Source organism: Podarcis muralis, chromosome 11 (assembly GCF_964188315.1).
Source record: "Podarcis muralis chromosome 11, rPodMur119.hap1.1, whole genome shotgun sequence".
Classification (NCBI taxonomy): Eukaryota; Metazoa; Chordata; class Lepidosauria; order Squamata; family Lacertidae; genus Podarcis; species Podarcis muralis.
The window spans coordinates 62,829,028-62,854,811 of NC_135665.1; the positions used below are offsets into that span (position 1 = coordinate 62,829,028).

Here is a 25,784-nt window from a genome sequence, read left to right on the forward strand (position 1 = left end):
CAAGTCTTATATCCTCCCCAGGTCCATTGTTGGCACTCGATGCAGCCAGGCATTGGCCAGGGGTCCCAGGGATCAGAAGGTCCCACTCACTGGACTGACCTGTCACCTACTCCCAGACTGCTGGACCCAGTTCCAATCCGCAGAAGCTACTGTCAAGCCCAGTGGTTCCCAAACATTTTGGAACCCCTGCCCTGGTTCCAAAAACTCATTCCCAGTGTCCCCCACCCTACCCTACCAAAAAAAACCCATTATTCAGAAGAGCAGCTCGCATGGCCCACTAAGGAAGATAATATCACAATACAGTTCAAAATGGTAAATATTAACTGTACATTTGCTCACAATCCAGTTAAAACCAGACTGGTGACTGGGAACAGCCACTTGGACCATATAACACTAGTCCTAAAGGATCTACATTGACTCCCTGTATGTTTCTGAGCACAATTCAAAGTGTTGGTGTTGACCTTTAAAACCCTAAATGGCCTTGGCCCAGTATACCCGAATAAGCATCTCCATCCCCATCGTTCAGCCCAGACACTGAGGTCCACCTGCGAGGGCCTTCTGGCAGTTCCCTCACTGCAAGATGTGAAGTTAGAGGGAACTAGGCAGAGGGCCTTCTCAGTAGTGGCACCCACCCTGTGGAATGCCCTCCCATCAGATGCCAAACAGATAAACAACAATTTGACTATTAAAAGACATTTGAAGGCAGCCCTGTTTAATGGTTGATGTTTCATTGTGTTTTTAGATATGTTGGAAGTCGCCCAGAGTGGCTGGGGCAACGCGGTCAGGGTATAAATAATAAAATGATGATAATGATGATGATGATGGAATAGGATGTCCCTATTTTCACTGGAGCGCATGCTGTTGGCGTGATCCAGCAAACTCTTTTTATTTTCTTATGAGTGTTTGGGTGGCCACTGGACTAGATGGTCCACTGACCAGGTCCATCTTCTTAGGTCCTTATGTTAATGTTCTTCTTTGGCCTTCTTAATGTTCAAAATCTTGCTGACCTAAAAAGGCCCACATGGCTGGCCATTTAATGCAGCTGCTCTCCCCCAAAATAACGCTGGAACCCCTTGCGAAAGCAGCCGAGCAAAGCCCCCCAAAGCCAAGGGCCAGTTGCCATTTTCTGCCGGCTCAGCGCTTTCTTCCGGTTATTGCCGTTATTGTTGTGTCTGAATGCCTAATTAATTACAACAGTAAACGCGCACTTCTTTAATCACTGCATCAGCTGTCCTAATCAATCTTCATAATAGGGGATCCGTAGTATGGCACCCATGAATTTTAATCTACATAAATTTCATAGGACCTTTCGCAGGCTTGTTGTACCAAATGATATAATTATGGATATAGATTAGGCTTGGGGAGAGTGATTTAAATTGGATTTAAGCAGAAGGTGAAGCGAGCCCTCCCACTCGCCCGCTTATTTATTTATTTTGATCCTGACCTTGCGGAGCTGGCTCTTAAGGCAAAGTGGCGGCAACAGCCTCTCCCCACCACGATGGCTGCCTCTGCTGCTACTGGTAACGCTGAGCAGAGAGGGGTTGACCTGAATCTAGAAGGCAAGGCCTCCAGCCAAGAGGTCTTACCCTACTCACTGCTTTGGGGGAATGGAAAAGCACTTATCAGCAAATATAGACGTGCAGTTTATGAAGTCAGGAGCCATTTGAGGTATAGAGGCAGCATTAATGCAATCTGCTCTGGGATGTTAAGACTTAGAAGGAAAAAGGCTGCATTGAATCCAGGTGAAAGGAAGCTTCTTCAGCCCAAAGGCCAAGCTCCGTCACTGAGAACTCCCTGGATGCAAAGTGGGTCGGTCAACGTATAGGACTTTTACTTTTGTTGTTGTTTAGTCATTTAGTCGTGTCCGACTCTTCGTGACCCCATGGACCAGAGCACGCCAGGCACTCCTGTCTTCCACTGCCTCCTGCAGTTTGGTCAAACTCATGTTAGTAGCTTCGAGAACACTGTCCAACCATCTCGTCCTCTGTTGTCCCCTTCTCCTTGTGCCCTCCATCTTTCCCAACATCAGGGTCTTTTCCAGGGAGACTTCTCATGAGGTGGCCAAAGTCTTGGAGCCTCAGCTTCAGGATGTTTCCTTCCAGTGAGCACTCAGGGCTGATTTCCTTCAGAATGGAGAGGTTTGATCTTCTTGCAGTCCATGGGACTCTCCAGAGTCTCCTCCAGCACCATAATTCAAAAGCATCAATTCTTCGGTGATCAGCCTTCTTTATGATCCAGCTCTCACTTCCATACATCACTACTGGGAAAACCAGAGCTTTGACTATACAGACCTTTGCTGGCAAGGTGATGTCTCTGCTTTTTAAGATGCTGTCTAGGTTTGTCATCACTTTTTTTTACAAGAGGCTATATTCCAAGCCTGCAAAAGTCTGAAGTTGTTATACCTCCCTGCCCCGTCCCACACACCAAATAAGCAAAATACGTTGTTTGTTTGTTTGTTTGTTTGTTTGTTTGTTTGTTTGTTTGTTTTCTATCCCGCCTTTTCCTCCAAGTTGCTTAAGGCAGAGAGACTTGCCCTCCCCTCATTTATCTTCACAACAACCCTGTGAAGGAAGCTCAAGGTCACATCCATGGGCTTCATGACTGAATGGGGATTTGAACCCTGGACTCTCAGGTCCCAGTCCATCACTCTAACCACTAGCCCATGCTGAAAAAATTCATAGTTCAAGGATGCAGTCTAGTCAGGCATGGGGGGGCAGGCATGGGCTGACTGTTGCCTTGTGAGGGGTTTGGCCGAGATAGCTTCCCATGGGCCAGATAAGGAGACCTGGGTCTCTAGAACCCACGCCCTGGGTTCTAGAATCAGGTCCAGAAAACTCACGATAGAAATATCTTGGGTGCTTTGAGAGGGAAGCGTGAAGCTAGGACTTCAGAGTAGGTATGGGACCTGGGTGGCGCTGTGGGTTAAACCACAGAGCCTAGGACTTGCCAATCAGAAGGTTGGCAGTTCAAATCCCCGTGACGGGGTGAGCTCCCATTGTTCGGTCCCAGCTCCTGCCAACCTAGCAGTTCGAAAGCACGTCAAAGTGCAAGTAGATCAATAGGTACTGCTCTGACAGGAAGGTAAACAGCGTTTCCGTGCACTGCTCTGGTTCGCCATAAGCGGCTTAGTCATGCTGGCCACATGACCCGGAAGCTGTACGCTGGCTCCCCCAGCCAGTAAAGCGAGATGAGCGCCGCAACCCCAGAGTCGGCCACGACTGAACCTAATGGACAGGGGTCCCTTTACCTTTACCTTTACCTTTACCTTATGGGAACTATAGGAGAAAGCCTTTGCAAATAGACTAGGAAGCTTCCAAGGCATGGGTCTGAGCTGCACCACTCTAGCCTGGCACAAGTCATTTTCCTACGCCTCTCTTTAAATCAGCCCTTTCTCCAGAACAATGAGGACTAGGATCTTAACTTTATTCCAAAGGTCTCCATAAGACAGCTAGATCCCTGGTTCAAGGCAGACAGGGCTCCTGCCTCAAACTCTGGAGAGCAACAGCCAGCCGGTGGGAAAAAAACACTGATCTGTCTCACTAGAAAGCAGCTTCCAGTGCTCCTGTCTTCCGTTGGCTGTCTGAAGAGGAAGGGTAACTTGAGAATGGAAGGTCTGAGATGCCACCAAGGAGAGGGCTGCCAAGGAAATCCAGGGCTCCTGTTTCCGGTGAAGGCTCCCCGCCCCTGAGAACATCTCATTATTTTGCCTGGACTCTCTCTTTTTAAACACTGGCTGGTGAAACCCTATAGCACTCGCAGGTTTTCTCAGGGGAAATCGCCTTTGAAATGCTGCTTCTGCCCAGCATTCTGGCTCTCTGTCCCTTTGTGTCACACACATCTCCCTCGATGTCAGCTGATAACTCTATCAGCGCTGTGGGTTTTCTGAGGATCATTCCTGGGCGAAGCACTCAACGTCCTGCTGACTTTGGTTTTTCTTTTCCTTCCTGGCACCGGGCAGACACTCGGGGAAAGTGACATTAACAGATCTACTTTCTTTGAAGGACTTGGGAGTCGTTCCTCGACTCCTACCTAATGAATAAGTGCTGCCTTCGTTAAATTCATATTTATGATTGTCGAGGAGGTCATTGGCTTGTTTTATGTCTCCAGGTTTATGGAAGGTTATACGCCATGGTCACACGGTCTCGTGCTGGCCGGGATCGCCTTGCAAAAGAAGCGACTAGCTGAGAGAAGCTTTTTTCCACTGGGATTTGGAAATGATGGGATTAAGAGAGAGGCGGACTCCTCTTCTCAGCCAGTTGCCCTGGGAAGGGCCTTTTGCCCTGAGATGACAAGAGAAGTTACTTTGGACATCCGTTTTATCAGCTCGGCTTAGTCTTCCATTTTACGAGCTCAGATTTTGCTTTCTATGCAACGCGTCAGGCCAGGCAAGCCTCCTTCCTTCTCTGATAGGCTTGCACCGAAGGCTGATTCATACTCGGGCATGTTGGAGGATTCCAACAGAAACAAGAAGGGGGGCAGAAATGGCCAATGTTTGCTTATTCCTCCCTTGTCCAGGACGGAAACTGAACCTGCAAACGTGACCAGGGTTTGCTGCTGTTGCTGCTTGCAGTCCACAAACAATACAGTGGTACCTCAGGTTAAGAACTTAATTCATTCCGGAGGTCCGTTCTTAACCTGAAACTGTTCTTAACCTGAAGCACCACTTGAGCTAATGGGGCCTCTTGTTGCCGCCGGAGCACGATTTCTGTTCTCATCCTGAAGCAAAGTTCTTAACCCAAGGTACTATTTCTGGATTAGCGGAGTCTGTAACCTGAAGCACCTGTAACCTGAGGTACCACTGTACATACTTGTTTTCCCCCCATTTGCATTGTGCTTCCTTTGCAATGAAATGAATCGGGTGGAATAATGTAAGTAGGCAGCGAGACAACTAGCGGAGCTTTTGGAGGAAGGCGAACTGCAGCAGAGCAGAAACAGTGCGGCAGCTGTGGCGGGTGGCACATGGACTCAGCCGCAGCCAAGGCAGGGAGAGGAAGTCAGGCACCCATGGGCACCCACAGCAAAAAAATTATGACGTCATTATGACTTGGCACAAGTCGGCACTCCTGTTTTACAGAAGCAATGCATCACTTTGTGCAACAGCAGTTTGGGGGCACCCATCTTAGCGCTGACCCTTCCCTAGGATTTGCCAGCTGCCTCTTCTAGGACAAGCCAAGGGTAGCCAGGCAAATTCTTTTGAGGCTTCTCCTTCCGCTCTACCTGAGTCCTCGTCTCCGGGTGATGTTCCACTTCCGCAGACAGGAGAGAAGCAATGAGGTGGAGAGGGAAGGGATGAATGGCCCTGATCCCCCTAAGGGGCTGTCTTAAAAAGTACAAAGCCAGGGGGACTGCATAAATGTAGAACCTAGCAGCACCGATAAATACAAATTAAGCTCCTAATAAGAAGTGAAATATTAGGGCCAAGGTGACATTAGGGGGTAGGAGGTTCAGCCAAGCTATGCTTTAAATATTTTATTGCTGCACACCCGAGGAAGAGCTCATTCAACGGATATCTTTTTTGCGGACTTCTCCCTACCCAGGGGGGGAGAGGGTATGAGAAAGGAAGGTCTTGAGCTATTGGTATGCAGGCTGAGACCCTCCCTGCCCGCAGACTGTCTCACCAGAGTGGTGCATGTCCTAGTTATCTCCCACTTGGACTACTGCAATGCGCTCTACGTGGGGCTACCTTTGAAGGTGACCCGGAAACTACAACTAATCCAGAATGCGGCAGCTAGACTGGTGACTGGGAGCGGCCGCCGAGACCATATAACATCAGTCTTGAAAGACCTACACTGCCTCCCAGTACGTTTCCGAGCACAATTCAAAGTGTTGGTGCTGACCTTTAAAGCCCTAAATGGCCTTGGTCCAGTATACCTGAAGGAGCGTCTCCACCTCCATTGTTCTGCCCGGACACTGAGGTCCAGCTCTGAGGGCCTTCTGGTGGTTCCCTCACTGCGAGAAGTGAGGTTACAGGGAAACAGGCAGAGGGCCTTCTTGGTAGTGGCACCCGCTCTGCGGAACGCCCTCAGATGTCAAAGAGAATAATTACCAAACATCTGAAGGCAGCCCTGTTTAGGGAAGCTTTTAATGTTTAATAGGTTATTGTATTTTAATGTTTTGTTGGAAGCCGCCCAGAGTGGCTGGGGAAACCAAGCCAGATGGGCGGGGTATAAATAAATTATTATTATTATTATTATTATTATTATTATTATTATTATTATTATTTCAGGTTAATTTGCCTTTTCTCTTTGTGTGCTTGTTGGATGAACATAGAATTGGAAAGGACCCCAATAGTCCCTAGCCCAACCCCCTGAGATGCATGAATCTCAGCTAAAGCACCCATGACAGCCATCCATACTAGCCAAGATGGCTCTGCTCTGGCCCCCGCCCAGCAATGCTACTGGACACAAGTTGCTGGGAACTGCAGGAGGGGAGAGAGTTCTTGCCCCCGGGTCCTGCTTGCAGGATTCGTATTGGGGCATCTGGTCGGCCCCTGTGAGTGTTGGGATGCTTCCAAGGAAGCGGGGGCAATTGGCCGGCCCCCAGCTGGCTCCAGCCCACTGGCCAGTAGCCGGGCAATCTCCGGTCCTTGGGTCAGCATGTAACTGTGACTTGAGTTTCAGAAGCCTTCAGAAGCTGAGCATGCAAGCCAGTAGAGTAAAAAAAACTCTTCGCAACAGAAGAGCAGATAGAAGCTGTTTAAAGCATATTTAAGGTAAAGGTAAAGGGACCCCTGACCATTAGGTCCAGTCATGACCGACTCTGGGGTTGCGGGGCTCATCTCGCTTTATTGGCCGAGGGAGCCAGCGTACAGCTTCCGGGTCATGTGGCCAGCATGACTAAGCCGCTTCTGGCGAACCAGAGCAGCGCACGGAAACGCCGTTTACCTTCCCCGCCGGAGCGGTACCTATTTATCTACTTGCACTTGACGTGCTTTTGAACTGCTAGGTTGGCAGGAGCAGGGACCGAGCAACGGGAGCTCACCCTGTCGCGGGGATTCGAACCGCCAACCTTCTGATCGGCAAGCCCTAGGCTCTGTGGTTTAACCCACAGCACCACCCACATCCTTATTATTCAGCATACATCAGGAAAAGAAAACATGTCTGCTCTTTCATGTCCAAAGCAAGAAGCAGGAAGCAATAGCTATACACAAACAGAAGTTCCCAGCAAGCTGTGCTGCAGTGTAAACAGACATGTGACATACAACAATCCACATGTCTGTTCTTAAGGTGGAACGGAATATCTTAACAGTGAGAACAGGATGCTGGACTAGTTGGGTCATTGGGCTGACCCAGAAGGTGCTTCCGGCGCTCCTGAGTTTACTTGCATTACCCCTTAACCCTCCTCTTTCTCTCTCCCTTGTGTCTTCACAGCACAGAGTCCCACCGCAGCCGACCCTTTGCAGCAAGCCTACGCCGGAGTGCAGCAATATGCAGGTCGTTAGTATTAACACTTTCCCCCAATAAACCTTTCACTTCTCTGATGCCCGATGCATTTGGGTGCTCTTCATAACTGGCACGGCGTGCCTGTGCTTTGTATTATTTTGGAATCCCAATGAGACCGTGAAGCGACACCCATAGGAGAATGCTTTTGTTGAATCGTTGCATTTTTGCCCTGCCTTTCTGTCACAAGCACCCAAAGAAACGAAGGGTGCTTTCAGACTGGCGATACGATAATCTTTATTGTCATTGTCCCATACAGAACAACGAAATTTTAAAAATCTACCGTATTTTTTGCTCTATAAGACTCACTTTTTCCCTCCTAAAAAGTAAGGGGAAATGTGTGTGCGTCTTATGGAGCGAATGCAGGCTGCGCAGCTATCCCCGAAGCCAGAACAGCAAGAGGGATTGCTGCTTTCACTGCGCAGCGATCTGTTTTGCTGTTCTGGCTTCTGAGATTCAGAATATTTTTTTTTCTTGTTTTCCTCCTCCAAAAACTAGGTGCATCTTATGGTCTGGTGCGTCTTATAGAGCAAAAAATACAGTGCATCAGACATTCAAAAACCCACAAGCCTGCTATCCCAGCTATAGCCCCTAAAAACTCTGATACCCCATAATTGAATACAATATACTCACATAAAGACTACCTTACACTGCGTTTAAAACCAGAATCACATTTGGATAGAAACTGTTTCTCAGGCAGCTAGTCGCAGTTTTCAGGTGGAATTCAACCAAGTTCCGGCAAACTTGTGTTGCACAGCTGTAGTTGACTGGGAAGTTCTGCACAAGAAACTCGCTCCCCCTCCCCTCAAAAAATCTGACTTTCTGCAGTAAAGAAAATGAGAAATGCTCTTTCAATAGCCATCCTTATCTAACTTCCCTGCAAACAGATCAGGATCTGGGCTCAATAAACAGGTCATCTGGAATAAAATCTGCCATATGGCCAAGCCACGGAACAGAATAACCAGGAATACAAGAAAGCCATACAAAAATCAGATAGAGTTCTATTAAGAAGTTCAAACTGAAAATCATAATTAAGTTTGCAGATTGAAACACAGGGCAGCAAAGAAAATGTTCTTCATTTGAAAGAAGTCCTTTATTCAAGGGCACCAAAACCCCACGGATTATAGCAGATAAGCCCCTATTTTTTAGAAGACATTCAAATCAGGGTTGTAGGTATTTTATTATTATTATTATTACTATTATTACTATTATTACAACATTTATTTATATCCTGCCTTTTACCCTTTCTGGGACTCAAGGCGGCTTACAGATAAAATAGAAACAGCTAAAACAATTGAACTTTAATAAAATTATTTACATATGATCTATTGAAACATACAGATAATTGCAATAAAAAAGCATAGCAGCACCCTTTCCCTTAAAAAGTCAGTTCCCAAATGCCTCTTGGAAGAAGAAAGAAAGCACCAGAAAAAAAGAGGGGGCAGAATTTAGTGTCAGGCACAAAATACGTCATCCTGAGAATCTCAGCTCTCATTTTTTAAAAATCCAGATTTCTAGTCCACATGGCAGGAAGATGGAATGCAGTGATATCTCGTAGAATCTCCGAAAGGAGAAGTGAATAATAAGATTCCCAGGGGATCGGGTTTCTGTGTCCTATGCAGCAACCTGTCCCTTCGCTTAATTAGCAGCATCAATTAAGCAAAATAAGAAATGTATGCAATTTTGCTTGGTGTGCACAATTTAGATGGGTAATGAAAATCCCCTTTTCTCACACTGCAGAGCTCAAACTACCTTAGCACACAGGATGTCATTTTGGTACAAGAGCAAAGTACTTGGAGATTGAATGGATACTGGAAGTCCTTTGCTTCCAAACTTTCAGAGCATTTTTTGTCTTGGGTAGAGAGGGGGATAGAAGATCACACAGGTTCCCGTGTACAGAAGAAGCACAGGGATTTAAAAAGAGACATTAATCTGAAAAGGCAAAGGGGGAATGCCGTGAGATATTATTTATTCATCTAAAAGATGGTCGTGAATTAGACTAGAATACATCAGGGCTCTCCTGTCCATCTCCCAGGAGCCGCCACTGGTTAACACAGAGTCCTCCTTGGTTTCAGCCACTGTGGTGTAAAGAGATCTGGATCTGCCAGTCGATATCTCGATGATCTGCACTAGATCCAGACAATTCCGATTCCCAGTTGTTTTAACAGTAGGAACAACCAAGTGACTTTTCTCACCCAAAAATGAATTAGGCTGCTAAAGGAAGGAACGGTGGTGTAGCATGGGTTGCCAGAGCCCCGGGGCAAGGAAAGTATTGTATGTCTCCTAAGGCAAGCATTGCTCCCCCAACCGGTACCTCCACGCGGCACTGCTGCTGCCCCCAGACAGAGCTACAGAGCAGCAGCAGTACCTGCGTGCATGCATCCTCAGGATGGATTGGTGCCACTGGTGTGAGTCTTGCCATCCACTTGTCTCTCCCGCCGCTGGGGACCCCTGTGCAGCCAAAGGATGCAAGGGCCCGTCCTCTCCCAGTGCTGCTCAGGTGAGGCAGGTGGGAGGGACAGGGAGCGCCTCCAGTCAGGGTGACAGCTGCAGAGGCACACCTCCAAAAAAAATTGCACTCAAGGCAATTGCCCCGGTAGCCCACCTTCCCCCAACACCTGCTATGCCACTGGGAAGGATGCTAGCCAGAAACAGACTTCTGTAGAAAACAGAAGCTGTGAGCTCAGTTTTGTTCACGCAGGGAGAAATACCTGGGCTCAGCATATGTTCAGAGGCACTGTTCTTTTTCTTCTGTGCCTTTTGCAACTGGCTCTAATTAGTAGGACATGGAGTTCCAGTAAATTATTTTTTTTCAGAAAGCAGATACAACAAGCTTGACATTTTCCCACCTCTGGTCTGGAGCACTGCAGAGCACAGCAAAGCCCTCTAGCAAATAAAATCAAGAACAGGGAACTGTGGCAAATGACTAAGAGCAGGTGAAGGAGAAGGCAACACAGGGAGTCAAAGTCAGGCAGCAGCTCAGATTCAGGGTAACAAATTTCTCTGTGAAGCACTCGTGCGAAAAGGGTTGGAAGGACATTCTTCCCTGAAATGCAAAATGCAGGGTGCTTTGACAATAGGATGCTTTCAGTTCCCCCATATGTTTTAGTCGTGGTACGTTTCCACTGGAATTTTCTCAGACTTTTAATATCAGTGCTTAGTCTCCATGGATAACACAACCTGTCCGTTGCTACAACCAATTGGTTTACTTCCTATGGTTCAAAGAATGACCATCGACTCCTGCCAAGGAATGCTTTTGTGTGTGAATCAAACCTGGATCTGGGAAGTTCAATTTCATTCTCCATAAAAGACCAGTTCCTGGTGTCTTAGTTTCTGCCCCTTATTGCTTGCAAGATTTGACAGACTGATCTTCTGGTCCAGACCTTTCAGTTCTTAATAACCCCCCTGGGAAAGCAAATTTGGCCTTCGTAAGGTCCCAAGGTGTCGTGATTTCGGAATTGGTGTGTCATGCTATGACATGACCTTTAAAATAGTTGTCTGTGGTGCCATCGCCTCCTGTTGCTATGCAAGCAGATAACTGGTTTCCACCACACATGGAAGTCCATTAGAGACTTGAGATATCAGCCTCCAGTCCATGAAAGCTTATGCTGTAATAAATGTATTCGTCTTTCAAGGTACCGTGACAGGAGACAATGATGGCCACCAACCCAGATGGCTTTAAGAGAGGATGAGATAAATTTATGGAAGAGAAGGCTATTGATAGCTATGAGTCATGGTAGCTCTGCTTCCACAGTTGAAGCCAACAGTGCTTCTGAATATTGTGGCTGGAAACCACAGGAGGGGAGAGGCTTCTTATCCTGCTTCTAGACATCTGGTTGGCCACTGTGAGAACAGGGTGCTAGACTAAGTGGCCCATTGGCCCGATCCAGTGGGCTGTTCTGATGTACTTTCCACAAGAGACTTCCTTGGTTTTGCTGCAACAGAGTAACACAGCTACCCCTCCACAACTCTTTCCCTTGTGTTATTGAGTATCCATGGACCCCTGCTCAGGGCCACACCAGCTTACCTGCAACCAAGCTGCACCATGATGTTCTCCCAGAACGTTCACTGGGCCTTCAAGGTTGCCTCCCTTCATCTATGCAAATGGCTTGTGGCTCTTTCATTTGTGATGCATTTCCAGTGTGTTCCTCAGAGCTACACAACTGGATGCAGGATACAGACAGGCCCATTGCATGTACGCTCATCATTTTAATGACGGCATTAAATTGCATTGGTGAGTGGGCCATCATAGCTCAAGCATGGCAAATCTGACTCTTGCAGCCTTTCCAAGCCAATGGCATTCAAGAGAGTTAGTTCACACGCTCAGTGTTGAGGAACCAAGTGATGGCATTCGTGTGTGCACTTAACCCAGTTCTGAAGAACACCAAGAGCTCTTAAGCAAAGGAAGACCACCCAGTTTTCAAGAACTCAACTTATTCCGGGTTCATGTTATAATGTGCCACCTTACGGCCTGACAAGGTTTAATTCTTGGTTGGGGATGATTGTTGGGGTGAAGATCTGCTTCTACAATGGTCCTGAAATCTCCCTTCCTTTCTTCTCTCCCCCTCTTTCCCCTATAGCTGCTTACCCTGCTGCATATGGCCAGATTAGCCAAGCCTTCCCACAGCCGCCTCCCATGATCCCACAGCAACAGAGAGAAGGTGAGTCTTTGGGATACTGTCTTGACCACGGGCAATTCTTTCTGTAGCTTCAGGAAGAAACACTGCGTAGCCAGCCACCACTTCTGGAGAACACACTTCCTTGCAATGTCATGCACATACTTCAAGAAGTGGTCACTATCTAGGTATCATAACATAAGGAAACTCCTGCCAGAGGGCTCCAGAGCTGCTATTTTGATGCCACTATGAAAACTCCTATGAAAGAAGCCACAAAAAAATATTTACTGAAGAGTGAGACCCGTGTAGGTTCCTCAATTCTCAGTTCTTCACCAGAGGCTCACCAGCTTCCCAAACCTTTTGTGTCACATCCTAATAAATTGAAGATATGCTATTACTTCAATGTGAGCCCAAGTTTTGCTTTGTTTGCTGGTCCGTTTTTTGTAGCTGCTGCCTCCTGGAGGAAATGATAAAAGAGTAGGAAAGTTGGTAAGATTTTGCACCTGGAGTCTCCTCAGATATCAGCCTCTAGACGGCAGCATAACTCGAATGGTCCGGTGTTGACCATAGAGTGTTAGACAGTAGCTGGTTAGTTAAAAGGTATAACTGCACAATACTAATTACAAAATTGCAATATTACAATACTAATTACAAAAGCCACCAAACCATGCAAATACGTACAGTTTAACAACTATAAGAACAGCCATAATAGAGAAGCTAACCACATCAACACATCAAAACACAAATTAAAACCAATTTAGCCAGCTATCAGTGTAAATTGATAGCTGTACGATACATACGGTATATACCCTGATGTATCAAACATTTAAAAATGGTATAAAATATAGGGGTGAAAATTTAATATATTACTATTGATCATGACTATATCACCTTAAAAAAAAACCCCAAATGTATTATTTACAGGAATTAACTCATCTTCAAATTCACACTTTTGGCCAAGCCATTAACCATCCATCTTTACAAATGGGAAACTGAGACAGAGAGAAAGAAATTACCAGTAGCCAAAGGGTATCTAAGGAACTCATATGGACTCCAGCCTGTATCGAATACTTTTTCGCTTGCCTACATTATTTGGATAATCAGAGTGAATATGAATATATTGCACCATGTGATTAGCCACTTAATCAGTCTTGTGGAAAGTACATCACGTGAAGTCATGGTGCATTGGCCCAAGTCATTTCCCCTTCGACCTCCCACAGCCCCCCCCCCCCCCCGCCGTTTCCTGTGGAGGGCAACGCCCCTTGCAGTGTGGAACTCCCATGCTTGAGTCACCTACAGGGACCCTGGATTTGAGCGAGGGAAATGTCCGTCTCCCAGGGTGAGAGGCTGGGAGGAGAAACAAAAGATGTCGGGTGAGAGTTGAGAGGGGCTACTACGTTCTATAGGTTGTAAGGATTAGGAACCTTTAAGAGAGTTTTTTTAAAAAAATGTTTTTTGACTTTTTGTAGCTCCTTTTGTTTTTTATTTACATTAGTTTTCTAAATCTTATTGTATAATGAAAAAAGGTTAATTTTTAAAAGGCATCATTAAAGTCATTTTTTAAAAGGTAGTATACAAACATATGGGACGCGGGTGGCGCTGTGGGTAAAAGCCTCAGTGCCTAGGGCTTGCTGATCGAAAGGTCGGCGGTTCGAATCCCCGCGGCGGGGTGCGCTCCCGCTACTCAGTCCCAGCGCCTGCCAACCTAGCAGTTCGAAAGCACCCCCGGGTGCAAGTAGATAAATAGGGACTGCTTACCAGCGGGAAGGTAAACGGTGTTCCGTGTGCTGCGCTGGCTCGCCAGATGCAGCTTTGTCACGCTGGCCACGTGACCCGGAAGCGTCTCCGGACAGCGCTAGCCCCCGGCCTCTTGAGTGAGATGGGCGCACAACCCCAGAGTCTGTCAAGACTGGCCCGTACGGGCAGGGGTACCTTTACCTATACAAACATATAAAAATATAAAAATAAAAACACAGGAATTCGGGGAATTTCAACAGGGTCTGACCTTATGGGGCAGAGAGATATGTGGAGCTACCTTTGAAAGTGACTTGGAAACTACAACTAATCCAGAAAGGGACAGATAGACTGGTGACTGGGAGCAGCCGCTGGGACCATATAAGACCAGTCCTAAAGGATCTACACTGGTTCCCAGTACATTTCTGAGCACAATTCAAAGTGTTGGTGCTGACCTTTAAAGCCCTAAATGGCCCCATATACCTGAAGGAGCGTCTCCATCCCCATCGTTCTACCCAGGCACTGAGGTCCAGCTCCGAGGACCTTCTGGCAGTTGTCCCCCCTGCGAGAAGTGAAGTTCCAGGGAACCAGGCAGAGGGCCTTTTTGGTAGTGGCGCCCACCCTGTGGAACGCCCTCCTATCAGATGTCAAGGAAACAGGGAACTATCAGAAAGTTTTTTATGCTTAATTATGTTTTTATATATGTTGGAAGTTGCCCAGAGTGGCTGTGGTAACCCAGGCTGCATCTACACAATTAAAAAAAACACACACTCTGAAAATGCTCCGGAGGGGGGAATCGTTTTAAAGCTCACAATAGAAAAATTTCATAGAGTACCGATTTCAGCTCTACAGTGCCATCTGGTGTCACAGTATTATAACGCATTTATAATGTTTCATTTTCACTTATGTAGCTGAGTCCCCAGTCAGATGGGCGGGAAACATTATTATTATTATTATTATTATTATTATTATTATTATTATTATTATTATTTCTTTATGAGACTTCTGTAGCAACTGATGGTGCAGAATGGGGCCTTCCATAGCACAGTGGCAAAAGTGAAAAGAGCTCATTTTAACGTCGCCGCACAGTGATATTCTGCAAGGTGCAGAATAGAATTCCCTGACATGATCTAAAGTGTTTTGCAAGGTCTCTACGGGGGCAGGTGTTTTTTCCCCCCAGGTCCCCTGGTCCTGAATTGTTCAGCACCAAGACCCTGAACCCTGCCCAGCAGCTGATCTCGACATGATGTCAGTGTTTCCACCTTGTATCTTGGAGGGACGGCGCTTTGGCTCAAGTGCTCCGGTTCTCGAAGTCACTTAGCTCAGCGGCAGGGTCTTGGGAGCCTCATTAGTCCATTAGCCTGGCCCGCTGACCCCAGCCCTGCTCCCCCATGTTGGCATAAATGCCGAGGCAACCTCATGGTCCCGGAGGAGCCTCGCGCCTTGTAGCAGGTCGGCCGTTCCTTTTAGCAACGTAGTGGAGGAAAATTGTGCTTAGCAAGTCTTCATCAGGGCTTCATTTTCCATTAATCCAAAAAGAAAATGTGGAGGGGGAAAGTGCCTTCAATCATGCCAAGGCCCGGGAATTTTAATGAGCTTTAAATGGGCATCTGTCAGAATCCTGACTCGGCGGAACTACCCCTGCCAGCCGAGGGGATGAGTAATGGCCAATAAAAAGCAGGGGGAAGCACCTTCGTGAACTCCTCTCTCTAACAGGAAAGGCAAAGTTGTAATTTGCTGTGTTATGACACTATAATTATGCCCTGATGAAGAAAGCGAGAACATTAAAAATCCTTCTCTTCTACATGGTACACCCCTGTTCCCTCCTTTCTCTCTCTCTCCCCCCGCTGACCCCCAACTGACGGGGAAGAAATGGTTTAACCCTTGATCCACTTGATCGTTGTGATGTGATAAGGCATTAGGAAGGGTGGGGGGAAAGAATTTCACACAGATACACACACACACAATTCTGCATCAGATTTCATACCCGTCAACAATTCTCCAGTGAAAAAAGGGATGTCCTCTTCCATCATGATAATTATAATAATTGTATTATTTATACCTCACCCATCTGACTGGGTTGCCCCAGCTGCTCTGGGCAGCATCCAACATATATAAATACAGTGGTACCTTGGTTGTCGAACTTAATCCATTCCAGGAGTCCATTCATCTCCTGGAACTGTTCAGAAACCAAGGCACAGCTTCCAATTGGCTGCAAGAGCTTCCTGCACTCAATCGAAAGCTGCGAAAATTGCATAGGATGTGCGGCTTCCAAAAAATGTTTGTAAACCGGAACTGTCACTTCCAGGTTTGTGGCATTCAGGAGCCAAAACATCCAAGTACCAAGGCATTACTGTTCATAATACAACATTAAACATTGAAAAACTTTCCTATATAGGCTGTCTTTGGATATCTTCTAAAGATCATATAGTTACTTATCTCCTTTCCTTGGGGAGTGCATCACTCCACACCCTCCAACATTTCTCTGATGAAAATAGGGACGTCCTGAGGACATTCCGGGATCAAATCAGAAACCGGGACAGCTTCCTGTAAATCCGAAAATCTGGAAAATAGGGACAATTGGAGGGTCTGAACACTCAGAACTAAAATTAGAAAACTTGGCTTGAATTGTGTAAATTTGTGTGCTGCACCTGTTATGGCCACCTGATATTTAGTAAGGCCATATTGGTTTATTCCTTCATGGGAAATCCCAGCTAATCCTAAGAACATAAGTAGATCCTGCACCTCCTGAATCAGGCCAATGGCCCTTCTAGTCATCATCCTTCACCACTGGTCCTGTTAGCTAGGGCAGTGTTTCCCAAACGTTTTTGGGCAACGGCACACCTGTTTACCGGAAAAAAATCTCGCGGCACACCACCATTAAAGCCCCGCCCCGTGACGTCAGCGCGCAGCGTCACGCCGGGAGGGACGCACAAAAGTGAAAGTTTTTTCCCTTCCCCTTGCCGGGGTGGGAGGAGGCAGCAGAGCGAGGGACTGAGGGACGGCGGCAGCTGAGGCGGCGGCGATAGCGGGCGGAGGAGGAGCCGTCGCCGGGAGTTGCTGCTGCTGCTGTTGCTGCTGCTGCCCGGACATGCCGGCCTCCTCCTCCTCCGCTGTCTCGCAAGCAACCCACCCTCCCCCCGCTTCCCCAGACCGTCTCCCCCCCCCACCGCCGTGTCCCCTACCTGTGCTGCAGCCCCACTAGCCCCAGCGTGATCACATGGGGCACGTCCAGCTCCGTGGGCCACAGGCCGGAGGCGATGCACCCGAACACGCCGCACTCCTCCCGAATCCCCAGCTCCTCGAATTCCATGGTGCCCGAGCGAACACGTGTTGTTGTCAGCGCAGCTGCTTCTGTTATTGCCGCTGCTGCCTCCTGCCGCCGCCGCCGCCTGGGTTTGAGGGGGGGGGCGGAGGAGGAGGAGAAGGAGGCGGCGGCCTCAGAGGCGCGAGTTCCTCTCCGCGCCCACCCCTTGCGCCCGCCTCATTTACATGCATACATTACGAAGGGGCGAAATTCCCCGCCTCGGGGCTGCTCCGCGTGGTGGAGTTGGTTTCCCCACCCCAGAGGAGCAGAGCAAGAGAGGTCGCCTTCGGGGCGGGGGGGGCTACTTTGTATCTGCCTTTGGACACAAGTTAGCTCCCGCTCGCTCTTTCTCTCTCCCCACAAGTTAACTTTGTTTCCCTCTCTCTTTCTCTCCGCGCGCGCGCGCTTCTGAGAGCGAGTTTTGCCCAGTGGCTCCGAGAGTGTAAACGGCTGGCTGAAGTGCTGAGGAGACCGCGAAGGGCGGAGGGAGCTGGGCTTCGCGCGCGACGGAAGGGGTTATTCCCCCCCCCCTTATGGAAACGGGGTTTGAGGGAATAAGGGGTAGGGAGGAGACTTCGGTTTTTGCGCGACTGAGCAGGGGAAGGGGGCGTCGGCGGGCGCTCGCCTCAGATTGGAGAAACGCTACCAAAGGGTTGTGAGCGGGGGGGTGTGTTAAAAACATCCCTCCCTCCGTGGGTGGAGGAAAGGGGGCTGGGAGGCAGGATGTGGCCCCGGCGGAGAGTTTTAGGTGGCCCAACCCCTTCCCTTTCCCAATGAGGTGGAAGCATTGGCGGGTTTCTGCAACCGCGCCCCGCCCCCTTCCGCCGTCCGTGCCCCCCCCTCCCTTCGTACGCAGCCCCAAAAGTGCCTCCGGACTCCGAACGCGCTTCTTTTTCGGGTCGCTTCCCTCTCGCGCGCTGCTCACTTGGTTTTGTTCTCTCCTAGGCGCCCGACTCGCCCGCCTCCCTCCCACGGCACACCAGCCGGTGTCTCACGGCACACTAGTGTGCCGCGGAACACCGGTTGGGAAACACTGAGCTAGGGATCATGGGAGTTGTAGTCTCAAAACATCTGGAGGGCCGAATTTGCCTATGCCTGTCATCCTGGCCTGTGGGAAAGCCATAAGCTGGAAACAAAAGCTCTCTCCCCTCCTGTGGTTTCCAGAAACTGAGAGCACAGCCATCCTGGCTAATAATAATAATAATAATAATAATAATAATAATAATAATAATAATAATAATAATAATTTATTATTTGTACCTCGCCCATCTGGCTGGGTTTCCCCAGCTGCTCTGGGTGGCTTCCAACAAGGATTAAAAATACATCAAAATGCCACACATTAAAAACTTCCCTGAACAATAGCCACTGATAGCCTTCTCCTCCGTGAATTTGTCCAATATCCCTTTAAAGCCATTCAAACTGGTGGCCATTCATGTGACTTCCATAATTTAACTACTGAAGCGCTGTCTTTTATCTGTCCTGAGGCTTCCAAGCTTCAGCCCGGTTGGAAGTCCACAAGTTCCAGTTTTATGAGAGAGCAGGAAAACCTTTTATCCATCCGCTTTTCCCATGCCATAAATAAATTTATAAACTTCTATCATGTCACCACTTACTTACCTTTTTTTTCTAAACTAACAAACCAGTTTCAGGGATCTGTTTCTCAGCCTTTCCACATCAACTAGGGAGGAGGGGAGTGATAAGGCGGGATATCAAATCCAAACTCTTCTTCTTCTTCTGTACCTATCCATGCAGTGTATAGTCAAAATATGGAACTCGCTCCCCCCACCCTCCAGGAGTCAGTGATGATCACCAACTTAGATGGCAAGTAGGCACTGGGGATGGGCTATTGATGGCCACTTGCCATGTTCTGCCTCCACAGTTGGAGGCAGCAATATTTATACATACATACATACATACATACATACATACATACATACCCTGCCCATCTGGCTGGGTTTCCACCCACTCTGGGCGGCTTCCAACAGAATATTAAAATACAATGATTCATCAAATATTACAAGCTTCCCTAAACAGGGCTGTCTTCAGATGTCGTCTGAAAGTCAGATAGTTCTCTGTTTCCTGGACATCTGATGGGAGGGCATTCCACAGGGCAGGTGCCACTACCAAGAAGGCCCTCTGCCTGGTTCCCTGTAACTTCACTTCTCGCAGTGAGGGAACCTTCAGAAGGCCCTCAACGCTGGACCTCAGTGTCCAAGCAGAACGATGGGGGTGGAGACACTCCTTCAGCAATGCTTCTGAACACCAACTCCTGGAAACTACAAGTGGGGAGAAGGCTCATGCGCCAGTGCTCTGCACTCTGGTTTCCCACAGGCATCTGGTTGGCCATTGTGAGAACAGGATGCTGGACTAGATGGGCCATTGACTTGATCCAGCAAGCGCCTTTTACGTGTCTCTTGTTCTCGTGTTCCGTGTGCTCCCTCCTTCTTCACCCCTTACCTCTTTTCTCTCTCCCTCTCTTTCCTCCATCTTCCCCGCAGGACCAGAGGGCTGTAACCTGTTTATCTACCATCTGCCCCAGGAGTTTGGGGACGCAGAGCTGATGCAGATGTTCCTGCCATTCGGTAATGTCATCTCCTCGAAAGTGTTTGTGGATCGGGCGACAAACCAAAGTAAATGCTTTGGTGGGTAAAGATAACAAAACAATTAGATTCATCCAGGAAAGGAACTTTCTCTGAACTACTTTTACCGTTTGGTTTTTTATTTCTTATTTTATTTAATTTTTTGGTTTCCTTTTCCTTTTTCTTCTCATACTGCTATATTTTTTGTAACTTTACTTAGCTGATTCCCCCTCCCCCTCCTCCTCGATTTCCCTTTGTCGATCTGCCTTCTTCTTCCCCCCTTCCCCCCACCGCTGACCCACCTCCCCTTCCCCCTTGGCTCCCTTCTCACTGTCTCATACTTTGGAACTGCATTGCCCTGCTGCAGAGAGGATCGCTGACTCCAGGAACCTTTGGGGACGTCATCCCAAATCCTGGTCGGGTGGAAATGGGGGGATTGCTAGGCATTTGGGGCTGGGGCGGTGGGTGTCGAGGAGGAGGAACAGAGGAACCAGCGGAAAGACCCAGGTCAAACGAGGACAGCGGGCGGCAAAGGAAAAGCTTAGCGGACAATTCAAAGATGGAGCAGGAAGGAAAGCTAAGCGATGTGGTTGGGTACCGTTTCTCAGCTGGGTGAGCGAGACCGGGTGTCAGAAGGAGAGGGCGCCTGGTGAGCAGAGAGCCTGCTCCTTTTTACCAGAGATGGAAGGGGTTGGGCTTCAGGAGCGATGAAGTGCATGTCGGAGCATGCTGGTCCCAGTGTTTGGATTTCTCTGTAGGGTGTTCCCCCCATCCTCACTCCCTCCTCCCCTTTGTGCTGCTGTTAACTGTCTTGGATGCCTATGTTGTTATGTGGGGCGGTGGTTGGGAAATTCAGCTCCATCCATCCATCCATCCATCCACTTCCTGCCATTAGTTCACCTCCCTCAGCCCTGCCATTGTCCCCCAAAGAAATCCCTCCTCCATCACCTACCCTTCTCTTTCCGACACGGCCAAATGTCCCTCCAAAATTTGGTAGTGACGGCAGCCTTCCGATGACCCTCGCGGACCCTTCCTATTCTACCATGCTAGGATTTCTCTGAGCCATACTAGAAATGGCTGTGCTCCACAGTCCCAGGCAGCTGAAGAACAGCTGCTGGGATTCAAAGTCCTCTTGGGCTAAGTTCCTGCTTGCAGGCGTTTTCATTATGATATCGATTACATTTATATCCTGCCTTTTTTCTCCATGGAGCTCAAGGTGATAAACATGGTTCTCACACCTGCCCATTTTATCCTCAAAACAACCCCATGAGGTAGGGTTAGAGGCAGGAATTGGCCCAGGGTCTTACCCAGGGAGCTTTTCATGGCTGAGTGTAGATTTGAAACCTGGTCCTGGGCCTGGGCCCACACTTCAACAGCTTCACCACACTGGAGTCTGGGTGTCCACTACTGGAAAAGGACATCGGGCTTTGTTTGTTTGTTTGTTTGTTTGATGGATGGATTTGTATTCCGCCCTTCATCCGAAGATCCCCGTGCGCTTCACAGCATTAGAACACAAAATAAGAATACAAAATACACAATGAAAACAAAACTGAAAACAAACCAATACTGGGTCATTGGCCTGATCCAGGAGGCAAAGTCATGTGAAATCCTGACTGTGACCACATGATGAAAAGTGGGCTGAACCAGAAGAGGGGGTGGGAGATGACAAGTCATGTGAGCCCAAAAGGGGGCTGAGGTGTGGGGTGAGGATGCACAGGGACATGGTCGGTAATGAGGTCGTGGAGATGTCAGGGCTGGTTCAAATTTCCAGAGGCATTTGAGCAGATATGGTTAAGCTCACTACAGTGGTACCTCTGGTTAAGGACTTAATGCGTTCTGGAGGTCCGTTCTTAACCTGAAACTGTTCTTAACCTGAAGCACCACTTTAGCTCATGGGGCCTCCTGCTGCCACCGCAATGCAATTTCTGTTTTCATCCTGAAGCAAAGTTCTTAACCCAAGGTACTATTTCTGGGTTAGCAGAGTCTGTAACCTGAAGCATCTGTAACCTGGTGCATCTGTAACCCGAGGTACCACTGTAGTATGTGTGCCCAGACCCACTCACCCAATAGGAATGAAGGAGATGTCAGGGCTGGTTCACGTTTTAAAGTGAACTTACCTAATTCCCAAAACAGTGCGTGAACCGAAGCACAATGACCCTTCGAAATCCGCACTCTTCCGAATTTGGTGTCGCACATCTCCACCCAAATGATGTGTGCAGAAAAATTATCTATTGTTATTTATTCTTTATTGCATTTATATCCCAGGAGCCCAAGGTAGTGTACATAGCTCACCCCCTCCCCATTTTATGCTCACAACAACCCTGTGAGGTGAGTTAGGCTGAGAGGCAGTGACTGGACCCCAAGGTTACCCAGCGAGCTTAATGGCGGAGTGGCAATTTGAACCCTGGTCTCCCAGGGTATTAGTTCAGTACTGGCTCTCTATGTTAGTGAAAATTATAATCAGCTGCATACATATATATTAATGCAAATAACACACAGTGTGTTATATTATGGTAAAACTGCATACCAATATGTTTAAGAGAGAGAGAGACCGCAAACTAGGGTGAAAATGTTGAGAAAGGGACTTAAGTTCTGAAAAACAAGGATCTGAGAGAAGCTAAAACATGCCGAGAATTTGTGGAGCACTGCAGTAAATCCAGGGCCGCATTGGTCCTCCACCTGCATCCTCACAATCCTAGTTTCAGCATGCTTTTTGTGGTCATATGAGGAATGGTTGAAGGAGTTGGGTATGGTATGCATGGAGAAGAGAAGACGTATCATATCGGCATATGATAGCCAACTTCAAATATCTGAAGGGAGGATCTTGGAAGATGGAGCAAGCTTGTTTCCTGCTGCTCCAGAGGCTAGGACCCAAACCAATGGATTCAAAGGACAAGAAAGGAGTTTCTGCCTAAATGTTAGGAAGAACCTTCTGACACTAAGAGCTGCTCAACCACCTCAGAAGGTGGTGGACTCTCCTTCGTTGGAGGTTTTTAAACAGAGCTTGGATGGCCATCTGCCAGGGAATCTTTAGCTGTGGTTCCCTTTGGGGTTCTTTCCATTCCATTCTGTGATTCTAAGATTTATACCTGGCTGGTGAACACAAGGGCAAGGTGCCATCTCTTCTGGGAATAATTAACCATTTTCTTAAGTCTTCCCCCACCTCCCAAAGAAGCCCTCTTGATGGATTCTTGTGAGATGGGGCAAGCGATTTTCAGAAGGGATAACAGCCCACTATTGGCCACTGAGAAAGTGGACCACAAAAATATGGATTGTTCTTTTTTAAAATCAATCAGCCGATTGATTGATTGATTGATTGATTGATTGATTGTGTGCTGTGATTACTAAGACCCAACATGGGTTTCTCCAGAACAAGTCATGCCAGACAAATCCCATTTCTTTTTAGAGTTACAAATTTGGTAGATCAGGGGAATGTGTGGACATAGTATACCTTGATTTCAGTAAGAGCTGTTTGACAGTGGAATGGTCTTCCTCAGGAGGTTGTGGACTCTCCTTCCTTAAAGGTTTTTAAGCAGAGGTTAGATGGCCATCTCTGCCGTGTTAGTTGAGATTCCTGCATTGCAGAGGGTTGGACTAGATGACCCTCAGGGACCCTTCCAACTCTACAGTTCTATGCTTCTATAATTCCATCAATTAATTAAAAATCCCTGCCATCTAGGCAGGCTCCAATTCCCAGCAACCGATCCCACCCACCGGCCTTTCCTTGACCTTTCGGTGAAGTTTATTCCATGCCAGGGCCTCACACTGCACTTGGCAGCTGCGAACGGTGGGAGGAGGAAAATCTCCAGTTGGAGGGGAAGGTATGAATGAAAAATAGAGGCCCATAAAACTTCTTGCCCTCCGCCCACATTCCGCGACAGCATCTAGGCAATCAGGGGAGGGAGGGAGGGAGGGTGACCGGCGAGGGGGGGGTTTGAAGAGCCGCACAAGTATTAGGGCTGTGAGCCACTATTCATTTTACAAACTATAATTAATTTGATGTTTAGATTAATTTCTGATGCGCTCTCAAAGGTGCACGGAAAGCATTTTTCCTTTATTATAATGTTGATTGCTTATTGGGGAGATAAATCTAACTGTCAGTTATGTACCGACTTACCAAAACTTTCAGACCTAGCAAGCATGTCTGAGCAAGAGGAGCAGCTGCTCTGCTGTTCCGCAGTTAAAGGGACAGCCCAGCCTTTTCCCAGGCAACAACAACAACCAAAAAAACCCTCTGCACATGAGTTGCAAGGGTCTTCCTTGTCTTTTCTCTCTTCCTTTCGAAGGGACGTGGGTGGTATTGCAAAGGTCACATCGCAGAAGAAAACTCGACTGCATATTTCAATTGATTCCCGGTCCAATCTTTGTTATTTTGTCCCCCTTTGGATAACTTTCAAAGGTGGAGGGTTGGAAGAGGAGGTGCAGCTGGAGAATAATGTGGGGTGGAGACAGCGTAGAAGGCCAGAGAAAAAGTGTCTGAGAATGAATGGGAAAACTAGGCTGGAGGGGTGACAAACAGAAAGGAAATGGGAGCCTCAGGGGTGAGGAAGGCTAATGCATATCCTTTCTGGTTTGAAATCTTCAGCCCAATCTTCAGCGCTGTGCGTCTAAGCTACCTTTCTAAATTATGGAGAAAATGAAAGAAAATTTCGCATTTTGCAAGTTCTTGTAGAAGCAACCATAAAAGGCAAAGGTAAAGGGACCCCTGACCATTAGGTCCAGTCATGGCCAACTCTGGGATTGCAGCATTCATCTCGCTTTATTGGCTGAGGGAGCCTGCGTACAGCTTCTGTGTCATGTGGCCAGCATGACTATGCCGCTTCTGGCGAACCAGAGCAGTGCACAGAAACGCCGTTTACCTTCCCGCCAGAGCGTCACCTATTTATCTACTTGCACTTTGACGTGCTTTCAAACTGCTAGGTTGGCAGGAGCAGGGACTGAGAAACGGGAGCTCACCCCGTTGCGGGGATTCAAACCGCCAACCTTCTGATTGGCAAGTCCTAGGCTCTGTGGTTTAACCCACAGCGCCACCTGCCACCCATGCTCACTGGCAATTAAAATTCTACTTATGCTCGCAGTGGGAGCAGAACCAGGTGTGAGCAGGAGTCACTGCCACACCACACATTTATTCAATTTGATAGTTATTTATTGCATTTATAGAAAAGGGTGGGGCATGTTTGCATTAGGTAGGAAACCAACTGGCTGAGCCTATGGGGACCCTGTCCCTCTGCCTCCAAGAATGTGGCCAGAAGGATGAAATTCCCTCTCTGGTCTGCTCAAGCGAAGTGTCACTCCCACTCCAAAGCTCAAATCTTATTGGATGGGGGGGAGAGGGAGACCGACCAACAGCAAAGCAGAGCAAAGAGGGTCAGCAAGAGCTGCCCATCAAGCATGTCACATGGGCTGTCACATGGAAGATGGAGCAAACTTGGTTTCTCCTGCTCTGGAGGACAGGACTCAAACCAATAGCTTCAAGTTACAAGAAGGGAGATTTCAACTAAACGTCAGGAAGGACCTTTTGACAGTGGAACAGAATCCCTCATTGGAGGTTTTACGCAGAGGTTGGATGGCCATCAGCCATGGATGCTTTAGTTGAGATTTCTGCATTGCAGGGGGTTGGACTAAATAATAATAATAATGAGGAGGAGGAGGAGGAGGAGGAGGATGTATTATTTAAACCCCACCCATCTGGCTGGGTTTCCCCAGCCACTCTGGGCAGCTTCCAGCAAAATATTAAAATACAATAGTCTGTTAAACATTAAAAGCTTCCCTAAACAGGGCTGCCTTCAGATGTCTTCTAAAAATCTGGTAGTTGTTTTTCTCTTTGACATCTGGTGGCAAGGCGGGTGCCACTACCGAGAAGGCCCTCTGCCTGGTTCAAATGACCACCAGGGACCCCTTAAAACGCTATGATTCTATGTCTCTACCCCAGACCTTTTGGGGCCACTGCCCCTTGCTTCCATAAACTCATCCCCAAAGCCCCCTACCCTACCAAAAAAGCATTATTCAGAGCAGTGGTTTGCATGATGCTGTAAGAAAGAGGATAGCACAATAAAATTCAAAACAGTAACAATTAATTACGCATTTATTCAAAATCCATTGAAAACTA

At 47.8% G+C, this 25,784-nt stretch overlaps 1 protein-coding gene across 11 annotated transcripts in view; it reads left to right on the forward strand.

Moving 5' to 3' along the window:
• The window catches only part of CELF4 (CUGBP Elav-like family member 4), a 797,596-nt gene that overhangs the window by 738,923 nt on the left and 32,889 nt on the right, over positions 1–25,784 (forward strand). For 5 of the 11 annotated variants that reach the window (XR_013394723.1, XM_077936520.1, XM_077936522.1 and 2 more), the window contains exons 9-11: positions 7,371–7,436; positions 12,020–12,100; positions 19,595–19,738. Coding sequence is in view for 10 of the 11 variants with exons in the window: in XM_077936520.1 (XP_077792646.1) it covers positions 7,371–7,436; positions 12,020–12,100; positions 19,595–19,738 (291 nt within the window). In the remaining variant the exon portion in view is untranslated. The remainder of the gene's footprint in view (positions 1–7,370; positions 7,437–12,019; positions 12,101–19,594; positions 19,739–25,784) is intronic. The other 6 variants (XM_077936525.1, XM_077936527.1, XM_077936521.1 and 3 more) reach the window with 3 other exon arrangements.